Raw genomic sequence first — 14,948 nt, 5'->3', positions numbered from 1 at the left:
ACTCCCAGGCCAGTCCTTGCTAAGAGCTTGGAATGGTCATTAGCCAAGTAAATGCAAGGCCTCCTGTCAGTCCCGACAAACCTGGAAAGAGGAGGTAAAAGGAGACAGTGTCAATAAATGCCTCAAGCAAGTCCAAGTAACCCAGCACGAGACATGGAAGCTTAAAAAGCCAAAAGGGAGATGTGATGGAAAGCCAGGACGAGAGGATGCTCCTGACTGCAGAATCCAGACATAGCCCAGATGGCGGGACTTCCTGGACCACCTGGGCCAGGTCCTCTGGGGGCTCTGCACCTGGGCCCTGCTTCTTAAGGCAGTCACCTTCAGAGTGTGATGGGCCAGGAGTTCAGGACACAGGAGACAACCCCTGTCCCATCTTGTGACAAGAAATTAGAACTTGTTACTATCCTGTAGCAGGAAGGTAATACCTATCTTCATCCTGTCACAGGAAGTTAGAATCTGTAACAGGAAGTTGGAATCTGTGCTCATCCTATACAGGAAGTTAGAATCTGTAACAGGAAGTTGGAATCTGTGCTCATCCTATACAGGAAGTTAGGACCCATCCCCGTCTCCATCACAGGAGGCTGGGACCCGTCTCTGTCTCCACTGCAAGAAGTTCGGACCTGTATTATTTAGGGTTCTCTAGAGGGACAGAACTAATGGAGTATACATATATATATATATGTATTATATGTGTGTTAGTCATTTGCTAAGCACATAGCAGGTACCCCAGGCCCTGTTCTTTGTCCAGAAGGAACCAGCCCAGAAACTCCTAGTGTATGTGTGTATATATACATATATAGTGTATATATACACATATATAGTGTGTGTATATATACTATATAGTGTATATATATACACATATATAGTGTGTATATATATACATATATATGTATATTCCATTGTATATACAAAGGGGAGTTTATTAAGTACTAACGCACATGATCACAAAGTCCCACAATAGGCCATCTCCAGGCGAGGAGCAAGGAGAGCAGTCTGAGTCCCAAAAATGAAGAAAATTGAGTCCAATGTTTGAGGGCAGGAAGCATCCAGCATGGGAGAAAGATGTAGGCTGGGAGGCTAGGCCAGTCTCTCTTTTCACGTTTTTCTGCCTGCTTATGCTGTAGTCGTGCTGGTAGCTGATTAGTTGGTGCCCACCCAGATTAAGGATGGATCTGCCTTTCCCAGCCCACTGACTCAAGTGTGAATCTTTTTTGGCAACACCCTCACAGAAACACCTAGGATCAATACTTTGTATCCTTCAATCCAATCAAGTTGACACTCAGTATTAACCATCACAAGTCCACCCCTTGTCAACTTGAATCCATGCACATCTCCTGAGATCATATATAATCTTCAAATAAAGACAATAATAAGGTCATAATTATGCCTAACATAACACAACTATTCTTCGTACAACCAGAAACTCACCAAGCCCCAACCGAAATACTATTATATAAAGTTAATGATATTTAAATACTGATGTGAATTCAGTAAATCTTATGTCACTTGATCAAGGAGAAAGGAAATAAAATGAAGACATTTTTGTTAGTACAAGTGTGTACATGCACAAACATTTTTGTTTGTTTGTTTGTTTGTTGAGACAGAGTCTCCGTCTGTTGCTAAGTGTGGTGGTGTGATTTTGTCTCACTAGAACCTCCGCCTCCCAAGTTCAAGTGATTCTCCTGCCTCAGCCTCCTGAGTAGCTGAGATTACAGGTGTGTGCCACCACACCCAGCTAATTTTTCTATTTTAAGTAGAGACGAGGTTTCACCATGTTGGTCAGGCTGGTCTCGAGCTCCTGACCTGAAGTGATCCGCCCACCTCGGCCTCCCAAAGTGTTGGGATCACAGGCATGAGCCACAGCGCCTCGCCATGCTTTTAACAAAAGAAGGAGGAAATACTCATGACAAATACAGCCCTCGTTTCTGCAACTGGTCACATGGGTCTTAGCTGGTATTGATGACTACCTTCTTCTACTACCCATTCTGTATTCCCTTTGCCTTCAGCAAGCACTTTGGTATATCATGGTTTTTCCCCGGTGGAGTGACCCAGACCTTCATTCCTAAAGGGTCTGGGTCATTTGTAGTCCTGCCTGGATTGGGCTATTGTAGTTTCCCATTGACCTTAATCACAGGGCATGGTAATACTGAGAGATGCCCTAATGGATCTCCTGTGTTCCTTGCGTACTCTAACTTATCTTCATTATGGAGTAGTAGACTGATTTCATCTTGATAGTCTGAGTCAGTCACCCCAGCCAACACTGTAACTCCCTTCTTAACCTGTTGACTTAAAGGTAGGAGGAGCCCAAAGTGTCCAGGTGGCAATCTTAATTTCCAGTTTAATGGAATCATTGTTGTGTCTCCTGGTGGCAGCTAAGACCTCTGAAACTAAGACCTCTAGGCCAGCAGAACATAATGTTGCAGGAATAGGAAGAAAAAATTTTGCTCATGGATCACTAGGGGTGATGGTGAGTGGTGCCACTTCCATTTCCACCCTTGGATTCCTGGACCCGTGAATCCTGGCTATGGAAGAAACAGTGCCATATATTAGATGCTGATTCAGAGCATACATGGCCTTCTGGAGAACTTTGCCCCAGCCCTGCAAAGTACTGTCACCTAGTTGGCATTGTAATTGTGACTTCAAAAGGCCATTCCACCATTCTATCAATCTGCTGTTTCAAGACTAACGGGCAACATGGTAAAACCAGTGAATTCTATGAGCATGAGTCCATTGCTGTACCTCTTTAGCCATAAAGTGAGTGCTTGCATTCTGTGAACCCACGGATGGTAGTCTTGGCAGAAGCATTGTGTGCAGGATAGGCAAACCCCTATCCAGAGTAAGTATGTATTCCAGTGAGGAAAACCTCTGCCCTTTCCATGATGGAAGAGGTCCAATAAAATCAACCTGCCACCAGGTAGCTGGCTGATCACCTTGCGGAATGGTGCCATATCGAGGGCTCAGGGTTGTGCTCTGTTGCTGGCAGGTTGGGCATTCAGCAGTGGTTNGCCTTCTGGAGAACTTTGCCCCAGCCCTGCAAAGTACTGTCACCTAGTTGGCATTGTAATTGTGACTTCAAAAGGCCATTCCACCATTCTATCAATCTGCTGTTTCAAGACTAACGGGCAACATGGTAAAACCAGTGAATTCTATGAGCATGAGTCCATTGCTGTACCTCTTTAGCCATAAAGTGAGTGCTTGCATTCTGTGAACCCACGGATGGTAGTCTTGGCAGAAGCATTGTGTGCAGGATAGGCAAACCCCTATCCAGAGTAAGTATGTATTCCAGTGAGGAAAAACCTCTGCCCTTTCCATGATGGAAGAGGTCCAATAAAATCAACCTGCCACCAGGTAGCTGGCTGATCACCTTGAGGAATGGTGCCATATCGAGGGCTCAGGGTTGGTCTCTGCTGCTGGCAGATTGGGCACTCAGCAGTGGCCATATCCAGGTCAGCCTTGGTGAGTGGAAGTCCATGTTGCTGAGCCCAAGCATAACCTCCATCCCTGCCACCATGGCCACTTCGTTCATGGGCCCATTGGGCAATGACAGGGGTGGCTGGGGAAAGAGGCTGAGTGGTGTCCACAGAACAAATCATCCTGTCCACTTGCTTATTAAAATCCTCCTCTTCACCGGGCGCGGTGGCTCAAGCCTGTAATCCCAGCACTTTGGGAGGCCGAGACGGGCGGATCACGAGGTCAGGAGATCAAGACCATCCTGGCTAACACGGTGAAACCCCGTCTCTACTAAAAAATACAAAAAACTAGCCAGGCGAGATGGCGGGCGCCTGTAGTCCCAGCTACTCCGGAGGCTGAGGCAGGAGAATGGCGTAAACCTGGGAGGCGGAGCTTGCAGTGAGCTGAGATCCGGCCACTGCACTCCAGCCTGGGCGACAGAGCGAGACTGCGTCTCAAAAAAAAAAAGAACAAAATCCTCCTCTGCTGAGCACTTTTAAGTGATATGGTGAGCACTCTCATGTGATACAAATATCTTCACAGTTTTTGACTCAGAAGAGGTCTATCCACATACCTCTTCCCCAAATTTCGTTGTCACCAATTTTCCAATTATGCGTCTTCCAAGTCTCTGACCATTCAGCCAAACCATTGGCCACAGCCCATGAATCAGTATATCGGTATATAATCGCACATCTGATCATTTCTCCTTTCATGCAAAGTGCACAACCAGGTGCATTGCTTGAAGTTCTGCCCACTGGAAAGATTTCCCCTTGCCACTGTCCTTCAGGGATGCCCTAGAAAGGGGCTGTAGTGCTGCAGCTGTTCACTTTTGGGTGGTGCAAGCATATCGTTCAGAACCATCTGTGAACCAGGCCCTAGTCTTCCCTCCCTCTGTCAGCTGATTATTGGGAACTCTGCATGAGGCTATCAGTGCAGGATGGGGGACAGAAGGCAAGCTGGCAGGAGTGGAGACCATGGGCATTTGAGCCACTTCCTCATGTAACTTAACTTGTGCCTTCAAGACCTGCTCAAGCCCGATCACATAGGTACCACTTCCATTTGATGATGGAATGCTGCTGTGCATGACCAACTTTATGGCCAGATAGATAGAAAGCACCCAGTTCATGATAGGCAGTTCAGGTCACATGGTGACTTGATGACCCAGAGTCAAACATTCAGTTTCCACCAAGGCCCAGTAACAGGCCAAGAACTGTCTCTCAAAAGGAGAGTAGTTATCTGCAGAAGATGGCAGGGCCTTGCTCTGAAAGCCCAGAGACCTCCACTGTGATTCACCTATGAGGGCCTGCCAAAGGCTGCAGACAGCATCCTTATCTGCCACTGACACCTCAAGCAACATTGGATCTGCTGGATCATATGGCCCAAGTGGCAGAGCAGCTTTCACAGCAGCCTGGACCTGTTGCAGAGCTTTCTTCTGTTCTGGACCCCACTCAAAACTGGCAGCCTTTCAGGTCACTTGATAAATGGACTGGAGTAATACTCAAATGAGGAATGTGTTACCTCCAAAATCAAAATAGGCTCACTAGGTGTTGTGTCCCTTTCTTGGTTGTAGTGGGGGCCAAATGCAGCAACTTATCCTTCACCGTAGAAGGAATATCTCAACAGGCCCCAAACCACTGGACCCCTAGAAATTTTACTGAGGTAGAAGGTCCCTGAATTTTATTATCGGATTTATTTTTCATCTGGCATGCCAATGTCTCACTAATAAGTCCAGTGTGTTTGCTACTTCTCACTCACTGGAACCAATCAGCATAATGCCACCAATTTTAATGGACCGGCGTGATATCTTGCAGAAGCGAAATGCGATCAAGATCTCTCTGAATAAGATTATGACATGAATAAGATTATGACACAAGCCAGAGAGTTGATACACCCCTGAAGTATGACAGTGAAGGTATATTGCTGGTCTTGCCAGCTGAAGACAAATTGCTTCTGGTGGGCCTTGGAACAGGAATGGAGAAAAACGCATTTGCCAAGTCAGTGGCTGCATACCAGGTACCAAGAGATGTGGTAATTTGCTCAAGCAAGGAAACCACATCTGCTATAGCAGCCGCAATTGGAGTCACCACTTGGTTAAGCTTAACGATAATCCACTGCCATTCACCAAGATCCATCTGTCTTCTGCACAGGCCAAATGGGAGAGTTGAATGGGGATGTGGTGGGAATCACAGCACCCCTGAGTCTTTCAATTTTTTCATGGTGACACTAATCTCCTCAATCCCTCCAGGGATGCGATATTGTTTTTGATTTACTGTTTTTCTAGGTAGAGGTAGCTCTCATGACTTCCATTAGGCCTTTCCAACCATAAAAGCCCACACCCTACCAGTCAGGGAGCCAGTGTGGGGGTTCTGCCAGCTGCTAAGTATGTCTGTGCCAATTTTGCATTCTGGCACTGGGGAAATGACCACAGGATGGGTCCGGGGACCCACGGAACCCACTGTAAGTCAGACCTGAGCTAAAACTCCATTAATTACCTGACTTCCTTAAGCCCCTATTTAACTGGAGGGGCCACGATGACATTTTGAGTCCTCTGGAATCAACGTCAGCTCGGAGACTGTCCAGTATTCCCCTAAATGTCTGATCATTTCCCTTTCCCCAGTGCACAGTTACTCTGGTAAAAGGCCGGAGGTCTCTTTGGGGAAAGATGGGAGAAAGATTCACTGCATAAATTGTCGATAATGTAGTGGGGTCCTTCCTCAAGGGGACCCGGCCTCCGCTTCATTTAAGGGGTTCTGGGTCTGTAAACTGGTTCAAGTCTGGAAATTGATTGAGGGGCCATGCGTCTCTGTTTTTATAATTCAAATTAGTCTTTTGTCCATGTGACCTAGAAGTTTTCTGCTTATACAAATCAAGTAGGAATGCAGTAGACTTCTTATCAATTTCACTTCTAGGAACACTGTGATTAATTAGCCAATGCCAGAGCTCTACATGAGTCAGACTATTCCAATTGCCGCTTTGCCTCTGCTGTCCATTACAGTAGCTACATCCACTTTGCCTTTGACGGTTGAGTGCTACCACCTGGCCACTGCCACCTCAGGATGCAATTATTTCCATTGTATTTAAATTTTATAGTTGAATAACTGCGGTTCCCACTGTTAGATCTGACATACTAAGAAGAGCAATTACAGGGCTCTTCAAAGATGCAGGTGCTGCCTTCACAAACAAATCTGTTTTGAAAGGCATTGGTCAAGGGTATATCTTCTGGACCCTCCCAGCTTGGATGAATAGGTCTAAAGTGACTAATCCACTCCACCATCCCAATCTTCCTAAGTCTTTGGATCCCTTCCTCTACATTAAACTGAGGAAGACAGGGCATTTCCAGCTCGCTCACAGGGGACCATCTCTTCATCCATATCTCAACTAAACAAGCAAATAAACTGTTAGAACCTTTTTTAACTCCCTGAGTTGCAACATTAAATGCAGAGTCCCTGCTTAGTGGGCCTAAGTCAGTAAATTCAGCCTGATCCAATGCTATGTTCCTTCCACCATTCTCCAACACCCTTACTATCCATTCTCGTGCCTGTTCTCCAGATTTTTGTTTCTATAAATTAGAAAACTCAAGCAGTTCTTTTTGAGTATAGCTCACTGCCTCATGAGTCACACTGTCAACCTCATCTCTAGGGGCCCGCCAGGACTTTAGTCTAGCTATAGGTCTAGAGGCAAACAGGGGTGTTAGGGGTGGCTCCTGAGGAGAATCAACATTATCTTCCCTGGCAGCTGCCTCACAGGAGGCCATCACTGTTGCCTCAGGCAGCGGGGTTTATCTCCTCAGACAAAGGTGGAAAGGCTGACGGGTAGGGGAGGGGATGTTGCCACTACTGGGGATGGGGAAGCTGTTAAGCTGCTTCTTCTGGCAAAAAATGTTCATCAGAGTCTACAAACTCAGTGTCCCTAGCTTCATCAGGCTCCTCCCACACATCCCCATTCCAAGTTGCAGGGTTCCATTCTCTTCCCATCAGTGCCCTCACTAACAGTAGACACCTGGCGAGGCTGTGCCTGCATCTTTCATTGCAGATCAGCCACTCGCATGATAAGAGCTGGTGTCTGTTTTTCCACAATTTCAGCTCTTCCTCTACGGGAGATAAGACTCTCACTCAGGGCAGTCGTAGCAGATTTGAAGCTCAGTATCTGCTTCTGAAGCCAGGAGACAGAATCCCTGAGTTCATCATATTCTTTCATCACTTTGTCCACTGAACTTAGGAGCAAACAACCAGCTTCATTATGTTCCTTGGTTCTCCACATATGATCAAAGGTATTATGTATAGAGTCACTAAACTTGCCTCTCACGAGCGATGAATCAGAAGTTTCACATGCATTTATTTTGCATAACTTTCTAAACAGTTCACGCCAAGGACTATCAGTGTTCTCCATACTATTGTAAGTCGAGTCCTTAGCATTTTTGGGTCTAATCATTAACCAGCCAACTCCAGAAACCCCAAAACCAATGAAAGAACTCCATCTTTAATATTCTGTTCCTCTAGAACCATTCCTGGTACCCAAATCTGTAGTAGTTAGGGTTCTCTAGAGGGACGGAACTAATGGAATATGTATATATAAAGGGCAGTTTATTAAGCATTAACTCACATGATCACAAGGTCCCACAATCGGCCATCTGAAGGCTGAGGAGCAGGGAGAGCCTGTCCGAGTCCCAAAGCTGAAGAACTTGGAGTCCAATGTTCGAGGGCGGGAAGCATCCAGCACAGGAGAAAGATGTAGGCTGGGAGGCTAGGCCAGTCTCTCTTTTCACATTTTTCTACCTGCTTATGCTGTAGCTGTGCTGGTAGCTGATTAGTTGATGCCCACCCAGATTGAGGGTGGGTCTGCCTTTCCCAGCCCACTGACTCAAATGTGACTGTCTTTTGGCAACACCTTCACAGACACACCCAGGATCAATACTTTGTATCCTTCAATCCAATCAAGTTGACACTCTGTATTAACCATCACAGGACCCGTCCCAGTCTCCACTGCAGGAAATTAGGACCCACCCCTGTCTCCACCTACAAAGTTAGGACCTATCTCTGTTTCTATTACAGGAAGTTGGGATCTGTCCCCATTTCCAATCCAAGCCCTGAACTGGCCCTGTGGACCCAGATGGGGTACTGGCCTGGAATACAAGGGCTTAGTGACAGGAAATACTGAGCATAGATAGGGCTCCCTCCCTCACTCTGTGACCTTCGGAAGTGGGAAGGCCACATTCTTTCTGAGCCTCAGTGTCCTCATGTGAAAAATATCACCGAAGCCACCGTCATGGTGTGGTGGCAGTGATCACACTAGAGAGTGTGTGGTGAGGAAGAGCTGAGCACTTGGTGAACGGCAGCAGCTCTGTTTGCTAGTGGCAGAGATAGTCATTTCACGGGTCACCTCTGAGACCCACCCAAGATCCCTGTGTAGCCCTGGCCACTGCCTGGGCGAGGGCCTGGGAAGGGCAAGGGTGTGCCTGTGGAGTGCCCGTGGGGTGGGGCTCTGCCAGTGAGGAGGGGACGCACCTCACTTCGGGCACAGCCCTTGGTCTCCCAGCCACCCAGTGCCCCAGACGGTGTTGGAAGAGGCTAGTGCCTGAATCAGCAGCCTGGAGGTCCACGGCGCCTCCCGCAGGTGAGTGAGGGGCGCCCTTCGTGTTGGCTGAATCAGCCAGAGGGGCGGCGGGAGGCCCCGCCTGCCAGCCCCGCATCCCTGCGCTCTGCCGTTTCTCCGCTTGCTGGACCGGCCCTAACCCTCTTCTTGTCTCTCTGCCCACTTTTCTTGCAGCCGCTGTGAGCGCTTGCCTTGCCATGAGAATCGGGAGTGCTCCAAGCTGCCTCTGAGAATAACCTACTACCACCTCTCTTTCCCCACCAACATCCAAGCGCCCGCGGTGGTTTTTCGCATGGGCCCCTCCAGTGCTGTCCCCGGGGACAGCATGCAGCTGGCCATCACCGGCGGCAATGAGGAGGGCTTTTTCACCACCCGGAAGGTGAGCCCCCACAGCGGGGTGGTGGCCCTCACCAAGCCTGTCCCCGAGCCCAGGGACTTGCTCCTGACCGTCAAGATGGATCTCTATCGCCACGGCACCGTCAGCTCCTTTGTGGCCAAGCTTTTCATCTTTGTGTCTGCAGAGCTCTGAGCACTCGCTTCGCGTCGCGGGGTCTCCCTCCTGTTGCTTTCCTAACCCCGCCCTCCCGGGCGTTAATAAAGTCTTAGCAAGCGTCCCACACCGTGAGCCTCGCGTGCCTTGGTTTTATTTGGCATGGTTGGGAGTCTGTGCCGCTTGTTACCTGGGGGTGAGCTGGGCACTGGCCGCCGCCTGGTACCCCCGAGGGCTGACTGAGGAGTGCTCCCCATGAGTGGGTCCCTGTTCACAGAGCCCACTGTACCGACAGGGAGGCCGGGCCAGGCACATCATTTCACATGTGTTAACTCATCTTCATTTGTGTTGAACCCAAAGAATAAAGGTGGTGGTGGAGAAGGGCCCTCAGATTTGCTGAGCACAGTCCCCTCTCATTTTACAGATGTGGAAACTGAGGCCCAGAGAGAAGGGGAAGGGTTGGCCAAGGTTGCTTGACCTGCTGTGGCCACGCCAGGTTGAGGAAGCGGGTCTGCTGGCCCCTGCCTGGTTCTCTGCTGTATCCCAGGAGGTGAGCGTTTCACTGAGACGAGAAAGCTCTCTCCTGAGATTCAAGCCTCCTGTTCTGTTTGTCTTGATCAGAAGCCCAAATCTGCAGTGCAGAAACATGGAATGCGGTTGTGGCTTCTAGGATGCAGCTCTTGCCTCAGTGAAGTTGTTTGTGCCCACTGAGAATGCTGGCCCTTTGCCAGGGGGAGGCAAAGGCCCACACAATACATGTGGTGCTCACAGGACCCTCCATAGGCCCTTACACCAGTGCTGCCAGGCAAGTGGCCATCCTCATGGGAGACTCAGGGAGGGCAAGTGATTTGCCCAAGATTACACAGCTGGTATCCAAGCCCTGGTTTACTGACTCCGTAGATCTGGCTGTTGCGTTCTGCCATAATAGCTCCACTGAGGGCCTTAACCCCCTTCCTCCCTCCGTCTCCTCCATCATGGTCCAGCCAAGCCAGTCACCTCTCCGCCTCCGCTGCTCTCAGCGTCCATTCACCTCCCCTACAGCTCATTCTTGGCTTTGTAGCTGGAATGATCTTTTAGCCTCTGCCTAAAACCGTTCCTGGCTTCCTTTCTATTTGGGTTAAGGCCTCCAGATCCTTAAGATGTCTGAAGGCCATGCCTAATTTAGTCCTTGCATGCAATCTCCAGCCTGGTCTTAATTTGTTCTGTCCTTGCCCACTTACCTTGAGCCATGCTGCAAGCACTGCTGCCTCGGGCTCCTGGCCTGTGCTTTGCACCCTTGGCCTGAATGTTGCTTAAGCTCATGTGCCTTCCTCAGAGAGGCCTTCGCTGCCACCCCTGGCTTCTGTTTTCTCTGTCCGTCGTTCTCATGACCCTTTTCCTTCGTGGTGCTTGTGACAGGCTGCAGTTCCTGTTGACTTGCGTTTCACGTTTGTCTTCCCCACCTTCCAGAAGGCTCTGTGAAGGCAGGGACCAGGTCTGTCTCATTCAGTACGGTGTTCCCAGCTCCTTGCAAAACATCTCACGTGCAGAAGGTGCTCTGTCAATGTCTGTTCAGGGAACAGATGACTCTGCCAGCCCTGGCTTATGTCACTAGCATTTCGGTGGCTGTGACACTGCTGACACTGTCTCCAGGCAGAAATCCAAGCGGGGAAGGCAGAACACCCCAGCAGGGTCAAGTAAAGAGGACCGCAGGGTTCTTCCATGGAAGCAGGGATTGGGGGATGCCCACCTTGATGCCTAGTGAGGAAGATGGACCTGGACAGACAGATAGCCCCACACCTCACGCTGAGGCAGCTGTGATTGTGCCATGGGAGCACGAGCCCTTTTCCCCGTGGCCCTCGCCACTTTGTCTCCTGGCCCTCTCTCTGATCATGCCTGGTCTGCATCAGCCTCGAGTCTCCCATATTCTAGTACATTCTCCAAGATGCAGTCCAAGAGCCTCTCCGAAAGACCAGTCTGGTTACGATGGTCTGATCTTCCTTAGAACCTTCCATGGTTGTCTTTTCCTAGCAGATGAAGCATAGCCTCCTTGCAATGGCATTGGAGGCCTGGCCTGATCTGGCCTCTGCCCACCCTTTGAGCTGCATCTGCCCCACTCCAGCTCATCCATGTGCTTGTGCCCTGGCCCCACGGAGGGGCTTGCACTTCCCTGAATCTGCCTTCTTGTGGCTTTAGCATGTGCCATGCTGTCCCCCTGCAGACTGCCATTCTCCTTGCAGACTTGGCTCAGAAGTGACCTCGTCAATGCAGTTAGCCTGAGCTCCCCTGGCCCCGGGCTCCTCCATCAGAGCATTTACCCCATTGTGTTGTGGCTGTTTCTTAGTCCCCTCTAGACGGGCTCTTTGAAGGCGGGGATTGTGTCTGGTTAATTTCTGTATTCTCTGCAACTTTGCAGTGTTTGGCCTGAAGAAGGAGCTCAGTACACATCTGAATAAACATGTGGGTGGATGGATGGATGGGCAGACCGATGGATGGATGGATGGATGGATGGATGGATGGATGGATGGGTAGCATTTTTAAGGCTTAGTTCAAATATCTTCTTCTCGGCCGGGTGCGGTGGCTCACGCCTGTAATCCCAGCACTTTGGGAGGCCGAGGCGGGCAGATCACCTGAGGGTCAGGAGTTTGAGACCAGCCTGGCCAACATGGAGAAACCCTGTCTCTACTAAAATACAAAATTAGCTGGGTATGGTGGCGAGTGCCTGTAATCCCAGCTACTCGGGAGGCTGAGGCAGGAGAGTCGCTTGAGCCCAGGAGGCAGAGATTGCAGTGAGCTGAGACTGGACTATTGCACACCAGCCTGGGCAACAAGAGTGAGACTCTGTCTCAAAAAAATAAATTAATTAATAAAAATGGTCTCCTCTGTTTAGCCAGCAAGCCACAGCAGGGGTTCTTGTCCTATTCAGTCATCCATTTGTCATGGGTCGGATCACTCAGGCCAGAAGGAACACCTTTGCCTTCATGTGCATGGGAATGTGAAGAGGTGAGGGAAACCTCTCAGGAGCTTTGGAGGCCACCCAGTGACCTTCCACAGCTTCCTGTGGCTCCTCCCTTCCGGAAGCTCTGCAACATTCCCACCGAGGGACTCTCCTGTGTGTGGAGCTCCCTGCCTCCTGAGGGGCCCCGTTGCATTTTGGGACCCCACCGAGGTTTGTGTGTGTGCCTGAGCGCACCGTGGGAGTGACAGCTGAATGACCTGAGTGCTCACCCCTGTCCCGCAGCTCCTTGGGGCTCCTTAGCCATGTTCCCAGCTCATGCTGCTGAGAGAGGACACCGTGCAGGAAAAGCGAAATAAGAGCAGGAGGTTGAATTTCCTTCTTGCCATTTGCCAGTTCTGTGACCCTGGATACGTCGTCAGCCTTTCAGAGCCTCAAGGCCCACCTCATGGTTGATTTTGAAGATGGCCTGAAATAATCCAGCAGGCAGCGCCTGATACAGAGTAGGCGCTCCGTCAGTGTGAATGTGGGTTTCTTCATTCATTGGAAGGTAACTGGGTGTTCGTGTGGCTCTTCATTGAAACGAGGATGAAGATTCAGAGAGTTTGGATGGATCCAAGGTCATATGTGGAACTGACATCACTTTTGATTCCTAGACCTGTGCGTTCCTGGCTGTGTCACTAGTAAATCAAGCTCCTGAGGAGCAAAGACAGTAATAAGGGTGATTTTTATTGTAATGATAATAATAACAACTCCAACAGCTATAGTGCTGACCACGAGACAGGTGCTGTTCCAAGCACGTAATTCGTTTACTCCTCACAGCAGCCTAGGGAGGCAAGCACTCTTAATATCCCCATTCCACGGGGAGGACAGGGAGGCACAGAAAGGTGAAGGAACTTGCCCAAAGTTCCACAGCTGGTATCCAGTGGGGCTGGGATTCGAACGCAGGCAGCCTGGGCTGGGGTCTGTGCTCTGAACGCATGTCCCGCACTGTAGCAAATGCTGGGAAGAGGCAGCAGCATCCCTGGAGTGAATGAGACTGTTGCTCCAGCCCCATCTCACGGAGCCCGCTCTGCCATTCCCAAACCCAGAACAGGATATCTTACTAGCTAGAGGAGGCAGTGTGGTAAGGAGGAAAGGGCTGTGAGGCTGGAATGAAATAAGATATGCAAAATGGGCCAGGTATGGTGGCTCATGCCTGTAATCCCAGCACTTTGGGAGGCCAAGGCAGGCAGATCACTGAAGGTTGGGAGTTCGAGACCAGCCTGGTCAACATGATGAAACCCTGTCTTTACTAAAAATACAAAAATTAGCCAGGCATGGTGGCACACACCTGTAATCTCAGCTACTCAGGAAGCTGAGGCAGAAGAACTGCTTGAACCTGGGACACAGAGATTCCAGTAAGCCAAGATTGTGCCACCACACTCCAGCCTAGGCGATGGAGTGAGACTTTGTCTCAAAAAAAAAAAAAAAAAAAAAAAAAGATATGCAAAACGTGTAGCATAGAGACTCTGGAAAGATATAGATGCATTATTTCTGAAGTTCTCTGGATTCCAACCAAAAAACACCCAGACAACTAGATAGGAAAATAAAACTCCATGGAAAACATTTACAACTAAACAAGGTCTGCCATTCAGGCCCACCTGCATGACTTTGGCATCTGTGCAGGAAAAAACAGTGGCAGAACCCCAAACTAATCAACAGGTGTCCTCAGAAAGTGCACTAGGCACTTTGAGGGAACAGCAGCTGAAACTGGGAGGCGTTTTGCTCACTCCAGGGGCCAGAATGTGCACAGAGCCAGTGGGAGGGAGGGAGGGGCTGGCGCAGGCTCACTCTTGGAAGCTTTTGAATGTTTGCCACCACAGGTCCCCCTAAGGTTGAGGGAGAGACTGCTGGAAATGGAACAGAAATTGTGTAGGAAAGAGACCATTGTGGGAAGAGAAGGTCCAGGTAAATGTGGAAGAATGTCAGGAGGTGAGCTCTGCAAAGTCAGGAAGAGAACTGTGAATGCAACTCTCTCCCAAATTCCAGGAAAACTAATTTCCTCTAAAGAGGATCAACCCAAAAGCATCAAGTTCAAATTCCATGGATGAGTTTCTATAACAAAGTACTATAGACTGGGTGGCTTAAAATAATAGAAATGTATCGTTTCGTGGTTCTGGAGGCCAGAAGTCAAAAATCAAGATATCAGCAGGGCTGCACTTCCTCTGAAACCACCAGGGGAATGCCTCTTCTGGTGAGGAGTGCTCCTTCTGTAGGGGAGTGCCTCTTCTGTAGGGGAGTGCCTCTTCTGTAGGGGAGTGCTCCTTCTGTAGGGGAGTGCCTCTTCTGTAGGGGAGTGCTCCTTCTGTAGGGGAGTGCCTCTTCTGTAGGGGAGTGCTCCTTCTGTAGGGGAATGCGTCTTCTGTAGCGGAATGCCTCTTCTGTATGAGAGTGCTCCTCTAGGAGCATGACTTGTCCCAGCTCCTGGAGGTTTTTTGG

At 49.5% G+C, this 14,948-nt stretch overlaps 1 protein-coding gene across 1 annotated transcript in view; it reads left to right on the top strand.

Annotated features, from left to right (window-relative positions):
* Positions 1 to 9,667, top strand: part of FBLN1 (fibulin 1) — a 62,640-nt gene extending 52,973 nt beyond the window's left edge. Inside the window, exon 15 of the mRNA XM_017850772.1 lies at positions 9,217 to 9,667. Within this exon, the coding sequence (XP_017706261.1) occupies positions 9,217 to 9,571 (355 nt within the window). The 3' untranslated portion in view covers positions 9,572 to 9,667. The remainder of the gene's footprint in view (positions 1 to 9,216) is intronic.
* Positions 9,668 to 14,948: the final 5,281 nt, after the last annotated feature.

The sequence above is a fragment of the Rhinopithecus bieti genome, unplaced genomic scaffold, assembly GCF_001698545.2.
Source record: "Rhinopithecus bieti isolate Rb0 unplaced genomic scaffold, ASM169854v2 scaffold_32081, whole genome shotgun sequence".
Classification (NCBI taxonomy): Eukaryota; Metazoa; Chordata; class Mammalia; order Primates; family Cercopithecidae; genus Rhinopithecus; species Rhinopithecus bieti.
This window is presented reverse-complemented; position numbering and strand designations above follow the sequence as displayed.